The 10,084-nt window shown below is 48.0% G+C and overlaps 1 protein-coding gene across 1 annotated transcript; it reads right to left on the bottom strand.

The window, feature by feature from the left end:
* Window positions 1-6,183: 6,183 nt before the first annotated feature.
* Window positions 6,184-8,366, bottom strand: LOC148502795 (uncharacterized). Its single transcript, XM_088449356.1, has one exon. The coding sequence runs from the start codon at window positions 8,318-8,320 to the stop codon at window positions 7,067-7,069; it is 1,254 nt and encodes a 417-aa protein (XP_088305482.1). The 5' UTR covers window positions 8,321-8,366; the 3' UTR covers window positions 6,184-7,066.
* Between the last annotated feature and the right edge of the window lie 1,718 nt (window positions 8,367-10,084).

Below are 10,084 nucleotides of genomic sequence, written 5' to 3'. Positions count from 1 at the left end.
CCCGCAAAGACTTGTTGAGTGCTTTGAGGTTGAGAATCGGACGATATGACCCATTGGGTTTCTGTACCAAAAATAGATTTGAATAGAAACCCTGGCCCCTCTGGGAGAATGGAACCGCCACTATAACTCCAGCCTGGAGCATAGTGTGCAATACCTTCCGCAGCTCCGTAGCCTTGTTCCGGTCTGATGGGAGACCCGTGGTGAAGAAGCGAGCCGGGGGTCTGTGCCGGAAGGAGAGGGCGTATCCGTGGGAAACCACCTCCAGAACCCAAGTGTCTGTCGTAGTAGTCGACCAACACTGGGCGAACTGTAGCAGGCGGCCTCCCACCCTGGGATCCCCCAAAGGGAGGCCCGGACCGTCAGGCCGCAGGCTTGTCATCTGGCTTGGGGGCCGGACGTCTGTTACTCCATGCCTGCTTCCGGGGCTTGACCGATTTCTTAGGGCCAGCCTGTCGAGGAAACGACTGTGGTTTGGGCCTGCCCTGGGCCCTAGATGACCGAAAGGACGATGGTCCCGAACCAGAAGGAGCAGCGGCCGACGGGAGACAGGCAGATTTGGCTGCCGCCAGCGTGGCCACAATCTTATCCAGATCCGGACCGAAGAGAACTTCTCCGGTAAACGGCAACGCTTCCAGACCTTTCTTGGAATCTGCGTCCGCCTTCCAGGATCGCAGCCACAAGGTGCGACGAGCAGCTACCGCTGCTGAAGAAATTCTAGACACCAGAGTACTAATGTCTAGAGCCGCCTCGTTGATGTAGGTGGCCGAATCACGGAGATTGCCAATCAACTCCGCCTGATCGGCCGGACAGTCGGATTCAAAAGAAGCCTCTAATGAATCCGCCCAGCGCTCCATCGCTCTGGCAACCCAGCAAATGGCCATAGCCGGCCGTGCTGCCCCCCCTGCAAGGGAATAAGCGGACTTCAGGCAGATTTCTACCTTGCGGTCCGTAGCATCCTTAAGGGAGGACATGGATGGCATCGGCAATGTGGCACTACGGACAAGACGGGTCACGTGAGAATCCACCTGTGGAGGGGATTCCCACTTCGCAAAATAATTATCCGCGAACGGATAAGCCACCGCCAGGCGTCTCTGCGGCTGGTATCTTTTGCCAGGTTGTTTCCACGCCTCCTCTAAATGGTCCACCAACTGACCCGAAAGAGGAAAGACTGTGGCATCGCCCTTCACATCTTTGAAAAAGGCATACTTAGATTTAGCCGCTGGGGGAACTTCGTCCTCAATCACCAAGGCTGTGCGGACCGCCCGAATAAGTCCAGGAATATATACTTTGGACTTAGCATCAGCGTCCTTAGTATGGAGAGGTTCCTGATCGTAAGGATCTAGAATCTCCCCATCATCAGACGTCCCTTCGTCATCCTCATAAGGAGCGGACAGAGACGCCACCGGCCTTTTATGAGACCGCATCACAGACTCCCCTTGCAACACATCCGACAAGTGCTGTACAGAACTCGTCAGGGAGTTAACCCACGCTGGCTCCTGAGAACCCGGGAGCGGGGAAATAGGGAGACTGTGGGGTACCACCAATTGTCGTGGGAACCCCTGCATGGGTGATGACAGCACAGACTGCTGGGACAAACCCATCGGAGTAAACGCGGGCTGCGGAGCTAACTGGCCCACTAAAGCTGTTAACGCCTGAGCGAAACAAGCCCAGGGCGGCTCCTGTACCGGTGCTGTAACCGTAATAGGCCGCGCCATGGACAAACACTGCCGGCAAAGGCCCTCCGCGCTACCCTCCCCCTCCGCTAACGGTACTTTGCACGTGGTACACTGTAGCCGGAGGGGAAAATCACTTTCAGACATGATGGCACCACGTATGTGACCTCTCTCACCAATTAAGTATTAAATAGGCGAGAGACCACCCTGCAGCACCGCACCGCAAGGGCTTTAGCAGAAAGAACAGGGACAGTAATAAAGCTGACAGTTTAGAGAAGAAAAGATTACAGGCAGCAGCGCTAGCACAGTCACATACAATGCAGAAAAATAACAATTCCTGCACTAACAGCGCTGATCACTCAACTACACAGACACAGGGCCTGGTAGGACACAGCGCTGCATACACAGACCTGACCACAGCGGAGGAGAGGTATGCGGGGGGACCCAGACCACGATGCTTCCTTCCAGCGCTTCCAGCAGCGTTCACCATGTGTTCTGGAGAAGATGGCCGCCGAGGAGCAGAGAGGAGGCTGGCCTGGGGGAGGAGCGCTGCCACAGGACCAGTCGGCAGCATGCAGAGAGGGCTGTGTGCAGCGGGGGAGGCGCCGGCTGTGAGACAGGGAAGGCGCGCTCCCCTGGCATGCATTTAACCCCTGGGACGCCGCAGCGCTACCGCTCTGCTGCGGTCCGCTGTCCCAGGGGGTAGTGGAAGCGCAGGTTGGTCGCCTGGCTCCACGCTGCAGCCAGTCCCCAGGGAGCCCCCTGCCTGGGGACTTAGGACCATGTGATCAGCGGGGACCCACCGCGGGACCCCGCTGCTTACCTCTGTCCCCCTTGAATCCGGCCATGGTCCGGAGCATCTGGGGTCACCGCTAGCTGTGACCCCAGACGCCCACCAGCATCCCCGGATCAGTACCGGCGTTCTGGTACCGGCGGGGTGTAGGGAAGACAGCATGGACGTCAGGACTGACTGTCCATGCTGTTCATCCAGTTGTGCAGCCACAGCTGCATGAAGAATAAGCTTCAGGGGCTCTTCTAGCCCCCACTCCAACAGGTGCACCCGACTCCGGCCGGGCACCAAACTAAACTGAGGTGCCTTGGCTCGGGGGCGGGGTATAGGAGGGGGACCTAGTGCATCCTGGGAGGCTGAAAGCTTAACTCTTTGGTGCCCTGCGACTGACGTCACACCTATACCCAAGGTATCCTGTGGATACCCTATGGACCCTGAAGTAGAAATAAATATTTTTATAGCTCCACCGATAGTTCCTGAACCTATTTTTCCAGAAAAGATAGCCCTGTATAAGGGACACTACTACTGCATGGCATAATGTGTATAAGGGGCGCTACTGAGTGTCATAACCTGGGCTCTGTGTGGCTTAACATGAATAGGGGGGACCTTTTAAGATCTTGCTATGTGGCCCCCAAAGTTGTAGCATCCCTGAGGAAGTTTGGTTCAAACGAAACGCCTTGGAGGTTCCTGACAGTTATCTATCAAGACCACACTCACCGAGGCGACATCATGATTACTGGAAGTTCGAAGACATTGGAACCACTCTGGTTGGATGGTTCAGATCCCGGGCTGGGTAAATTGTACTTGATCGATATGAAATTTGTCAAGTTAATTTTATGTACGAGTTTTTAACTATTATTCTTGATAAAAATGTTGATATACTACCCTGAGTTTTCTTTGGTCTTGATTTTGGTGCTGGGCTTTATTCTGAAGTTGATGAATCTAATGAAGGGCTTGTCTTGATACATTACATCTTCAAGCAAAATCACATTGAGATAAGCATGACCATTCCCTATTAAATGTACACACGTTACTTACTTTTATCTCAATTGGCCTTCAATACTACACAATTAGTACCTTCTCTTGTTATTATATATATATATATATATATATATATATATATATATATATATATATATATATATATATATATAAAATGTGTGCAGTGCTGTCATGTTTCTGACTTGAGCCCTTGGTGGTTATTTGAGGACGAATGTTGAACTTTATATATAGGAAATGTCTGGGACTATATCACAAAGTAAATGTTCAGACTGACATAATGGTAGGCACAAAGAGGAACTGTAAGGGATGTTAGAGGTGCAAGATGAACACTAACAACCCGTGCAGTTACTCTTTCCTGCCTGGGGCGTCACTCTCTGCTTTGGAGCTTCTAGCACACTCAGCTGATGCTACAAACTTCTGATATACAGACCAGTATGTGCTAGAAGCACCAGAGCAGAGAGTGACACCCCTGGCAGGAAAAGAGGAACTACAAGGGTTGTGACAGGTGGAAGAATGAAGATATATTATACACATTTACATACATGTAGAATAGCACTCTCGGGTCAAATACAGCAGCTGCCGGGGTGCCTTCCTTATAAAAGCATGATAGAAGCGATGTCTATATAATAATAATAGACCAGGTGGCACTCCTCCGGAAATTGTAATAAGCAAAGATGTGGTTTATTAAGCAGACATTTCAAGGCCCATTGGCCTTTCATCAGGATGCAAACAGTGAAGTAATGGTAAATACAAACCTTAGGTAGTCCAATAGGTGACACGCTGAGTGTCCATCTCCCGCCGCCGCCCACGTAATGTAAAAAGCACAACGATTATAACCGGGGTTTTTTTTGGACATGTGGCTCGGTTGTGGCAATAGAGGACCATTGTTAGTGAAATCATGATAGTGCGCTATTTGCGTGGGTACTTGGATACTGGATCTACATTTAATCATCCACATACGGAAAAGAAAATAAAAATCCAACATACTCTTACTTGTACAGCCGTGGCCAAAAGTTTTGAGAATGACAGAAGTATTGGTTTTCACAAAGTTTGCTGCTTCAGTGTATTTAGACCTTTTTGTCAGATGTTACTATGGTATACTGAAGTAACATTACAAGCATTTCATAAGTGTCAAAGGCTTTTATTGACAATTACATTAAGTTTATGCAGAGTCAATTTTTGGAGTGCTGACCTTACTTTTTCAAGACCTCTGCAATTCGACCTGGCATGCTCCAATCAACTTCTGGGCCACATACTGACTGATGGCCGCCCATTCTTGCCTAATCAATGCTTGGAATTTGTCAGAATTTGCGGGTTTTTGTTTGTCCACCCACCTCTTGAGGATTGACCACAAGTTCTCAATGGCATTAAGGTCTGGGGAGTTTCCTGGCCATGGACTCAAAATTTCGATATTTTGTTCCCCCAAGCCACATAGTTATCACTTTTGCCTTATGGCAAGATGCTCCATCATACTGGAAAAGGCATTGTTCCTCACCAAACTATTCTTGGATGGTTGGGAGAAGTTGCTCTTGGAAAATATTTTGGTACCATTCTATATTCATGGCTGTGTTCTTAGGCAAAATTTTGAGTGAGCCCACTCCCTTGGCTTAGAAGCAACCCCACACATGAATTGTCTCAGGATGCTTTACTGTTGGCATGACACAGGACTACCTTTCCTTCCCCAGATGCCTCAAACAATCTGAAAGGGGATTCATCAGCAGTCCAATCCCTGTAGCTTTTGCAGAATCAGTCTGTCCCTGATGTTTCTCCTGGAGAGAAGTGGCTTCTTTACTGCCCTTCTTGACACCAGGCCATCCTCCACTAGTCTTCGCCTCACTGTGCATGCATATGCACTCGCACCTGCCTGCTGCCATTCCTCGGCAAGCTCTGCACTGGTGGTGCCCCGGTCCCACAGCCGAATGAACTTTAGAAGACAGTCCTGGTGCTTGCTGGACGTTCTTGGACACCCTGAAGCCTTCTTTACAACTATTGAACCTTTTTTCTTGAAATTCTTGATGATCCGATAAATGGTTGATTTCAGTGCAATCTTACTAGCAGCAATATCCTTGCCTGTGAAGCCCTTTTTGTGCAAAGCAATGATGACTGCACGTTTCCTTGCAGGTAACCATGGTTAACAGAGGAAAAATAATTTCAAGCACCCCCCTCCTATTAAAGCTTCCAGTCTGTTATGCTAACTCAATCAGCATGACAGAGTGATCTCCAACCTTGTACTCATCAACACTCACTTGTGTTAACGAGATAATCACTGACATGATGTCAGCTGGTCCTTTTGTGGCAGGGCTGAAATTCAGTGGAAACGTTGTTTTTGGGATTAAGGGCATGATTCAGCTCTGGGAATAGAGTGAGAATTAGCACTTAACTGTGTACCTGGACAAACCATGTTGCAATGCAAGGGCTGTAAATACATACATTTTTTTGCATGTAGTGTAAATACTGGCTGCTTTTGTATGTAGCCCACAAATACTGCACAACCTTATTATTACACTGCACTTTAGATGTCAGTTTGGACACCTACGTCCCAAATCTAAGTCTCTGCACATTTTAAATCTGCCCCCCCCCCCTCCGGCAGTGCAGCATGGTTTCACCAAAATGATCAGTTAAGTGCTAAATCTCACTCTATTTCCAAAGCTGAATCAGGCCTTCAGTTCATTGTCATGGCACAGAGGGATTTTGCAATTAATTGCAATTCATCCGATCACTCTTCATGACATTCTGGAGTATATGCAAATTGCCATCATAAAAACTGAAGCAGCACTTTGTAAAAACTAATACTTGTGTCATTCTCAAAACTTTTGGCCATGGCTGTAAACCCCTTAGTTTAAAAGCCAACATTTGGTAGTGCCTGTAATAGGAGATAGCTCCAGGACAACCATTGACTTGTTATTTGAAATCACAAAATATCTGTTTAAAAAAAAAATAAAAGGAAAAAAAAATACCTAAAGTGCACAACTCACTTATGTGTGTATAAAGAGTAGCATCCTGATGATATTGGGGTATTTCTATCCTTAAACCAAGTCCTTACATGGATAACCTGTAGTGCCTTTTATTAAGTTTTCCTAAATCAGCGTTGGGAGATTTAATTTCTTTATACGCAATATAAATAGGACAGCTCACATATAATATAATGTCCCCAACTGGGTACAAAATCTTTATAATTTCCAAATAATTTGCAGCCAAACATTTAGCAACTGAAATAGAACCGTAAATTAGTGATAATGACAGATTTTTAATTTTACTACTTATATGATGCAAGTTATAGAGAACGGGCAGCTCTCCAGCTGTTATGGAACTGTAAGTCCCAGCATTACTGACCAACTCGGGAAGGAAAACAGAAGGTATGGTGCCTTAGTACAAATAGTGTTATGGAAATCTGACAGTAAATGTGACAAGTACATTGTAATTAATCATAACTTTATAAAGCCAAACAAATTGTACAAAAATTATAATTTTTAAATACATCTTGGACCTCCCAACTGAAATAAGTTTGGGGGGGGGGGGGGAGTAGTTAAACAAAAATGTGAAAAGTAGTAATTCTGAAATAATAAATATATCTGTAGCTATAGAATAATCAGCATCATGGTTATTTAAGTCTCCCAGTTTCCTGTAAGTATCGGATCACATTTGGTACATCAATCCCTTTAAATGCTGGATTTGTAGCAACAATTTTCTCCAAAGTGCTGCTGACCTCGGAGGCCGCCATATTTTTGATGTTGCTGAAGATCTGTGTGGCATAATTTTTATTCACCGCTTCCGATTCTAGGCCGGAGCTGTCAGCACATCGTGACGCAGAAGGAACTGGTTTATCCAGAGTCTCCGGAATATGACAGACGCGCTCTGCAACAGCGCTAGGTGCACATACTAGAGCCAGGTGACTGCTGGAGGGCGTTCCCTCTGCCGCCGCGTTGTCTTCCTCTTCCTGAAAGGTCTCCAGCGCTTTAATACAATTCTGAAGGATGATTTTAACAAACATGGCGTCCTCATCGTTTTGTATCTCAAAGTCTCTCATGTAAGCCAAAAACTCATCAGTGTGTTGAAATGGTAGACATTCCATACTCTCCCACATGTCCCCGATTGCTTTGTGTCGTTGCAGTGGCGTCTTCTCTGGTAACGCTTTTTGGGAAGGGGGCGGGTCTCTGCTTAAATCCTCACAATTGGGTTTTAAAGAGTCCGTTTCTCTTCTGGGGAGATCACTGTCCCTGCTGGGGAGGTCTCTCTTTTGGGAAGGGGAAGAGCCTCTGTTTAAATCCTGGTGATTGGGTTTTAAATAGTCCATTTCTCTTCTGGGGAGATCACTGTCCCTGCTGGGAGGGTCTTCTTTGGCCACTTTGGCCGGTGGTGGGCCATCATCAGTGGCAGACTTTCTTTGTGTGATTTTTTTTCTCCCATACCCATGGAAAATCTCTGATGCGATTAAACGCAATGTTTTTAGCGAAAGATTATAACCTGAACCCTTTGGGCTGGGAGGCAGCAGCTCAGGGTGGTGACTGTCCACATATTTCTTCATGTGAGCTGTTGCAGTTATATGGGTGAAAATAGATCTTTTGTCACCTTCTAGATCACAGAGGTGACACTTGTACATGTAGTTCTTGTTCTCCATATGCATAAACTGCAATTCCACGATGTACTCCAAGCCCAGCAATGGCTCGTCCCTGAAATAAGTGTCCAGGAGGTCCTGGAAACTTTGTGTGTGTGGAAGCATCTCAGGGCAGCTCTCTCTCAGGGCATCTCTGTGCTTCTTCCCTAAGACGTGACAGTACAGGTCTGACGCTTTAGAAGGCGTAACATTGCATAGTGTGCAGACATATTGCGGCTGCTCTCTGTTGTCCTCCGACATGGCCGAACACCTGCGGTGGCCGTGCCGTTCACGCCGTGTCGCGTTGTCTAATACGCGGCGTCACTTCCGGAATCGGGATATGTAGCCGGGTGTAGCCTCCAGCGGCTTCAGAGTAAGTAGTGCGCAGGCGCAGGGTGTACATGATAATTTTCAGTCCTTTCCATTCCACGCAAAACCTCCAGATGTTGCCTTATAGGAACAAATCACAGGAACCGCGATCTGTAACTTGTCACCTGTACTCCCTCATGTTTTTTATTTCGTTCTGTGTGCAAATAGGATCTGCTTCAGCAGAAAACCTCGCTCTGGCTGTAAGAGAGATCAGCTCTTGTGCCCCTGCTGCAGCAATGATGATTTCCCATGCTTCCCGCAGCCCTCTCAGCTATAATGTGCTGGGAGACAGCATGTGGGCGAGTTTCTCCCTGCTCCTCCACTGCCTTCTGCACTCTGGGCCTGATTCAGACCCGCTTGCGAGCGCATAGCGCTCGCAAGCGCGTCGATGGCCGGGCAGTGCCCGTAGCGAGTGAATTTTCACTCACTGCGGGACTCACTACAAGACGGAGCGGCTGTCGATTGTGATTGACAGCTCACCCCGTTTTGTAGGCGTGCAGGGGGTGTGGCTGGAAAAACGGAGGCGTTCCCGAAGGAACGCCTGCCGTTTGTGGGCGGTCCTAATGACATCACCAGTGATGTCAGTAGTAAACTTCCTGCTCTATTAGAGCAGGAAGTTCACTGGGGCTTGCGGTGGACGAGACCCTACCACAAGGGTCTCGTTGCAAGCCCAATGGTCCCAATAATCGAGACCATCGCCAGGCAGCCCGCTAAAGCTGTGGGTGGTCACGGAGAAAAAAAAAACGACCTGTCCTGATTCAGCGAGCCTGAATCAGAGCCTCTGTCATTCCAAACACTCTCATGCACAATGGGGGATATTAGCAGGAGAGAGAGAGGAAAAATGGCAAATTGTTTGAAATGTTTGTGTTACTGAGGCATTACACCATCTGAATACCCGTTGTTGGTATGTGGAACTAATGTCATTCAACTTCAGTGAAAATTAGAAATTACCCAAAAAATGTCTAGAGCGTCATCTTGTAGTATTGTTACGATAGTGCAACTAGACATGAGAGAGAGAGAGATGATTGATGACAAAGATAGATATGAGATAGCTAGCCGGATGACAGAGATAGATATGAGATAGCTAGCCGGATGACAGAGATAGATATGAGATAGCTAGCCGGATGACAGAGATAGATATGAGATAGATAGCCGGATGACAAAGATAGATATGAGATAGATAGCCGGATGACAGAGATAGATATGAGATAGATAGCCGGATGACAAAGATAGATATGAGATAGATACAGAGCCGGCTTGAGGCATGTTTGACCAGTGCGGTCGAACAGGGGCACCACCTCATAGAGGGCGCATCCCTCCCAGCCATTCATGCTTTCAGCGGGACAGTCCCATTTTTCGGGCACTGCTCCGCTGTTCCACCCACTGGACAAAGTCACCCGCGGGCGGTTGGGATGTTGGGCACCTCCACCACTGCAGCTGTGCGGTGGTGCCGGCCCCTGGGAAGAAGAATGGATGCCACGCGCATGCGCGCGCCATCCATTCAGTGCAGGGAGAGAGCTGGGGGCAGCCCAGCTACTGATGAAGTGCTGGGCTCGCCCCCAGCCTGACGTTAAATGGGAGATGTGCCATATAGGCACGCCCCCTAATAGTGTCATTTGGGGGCATGGTCTATGGTTATTAGCCCACGCCCCATTT

This window comes from Taudactylus pleione, unplaced genomic scaffold (genome assembly GCF_031769625.1).
Source record: "Taudactylus pleione unplaced genomic scaffold, aTauple2 ptg000483l, whole genome shotgun sequence".
Lineage (NCBI taxonomy): Eukaryota > Metazoa > Chordata > Amphibia > Anura > Myobatrachidae > Taudactylus > Taudactylus pleione.
This window is presented reverse-complemented; position numbering and strand designations above follow the sequence as displayed.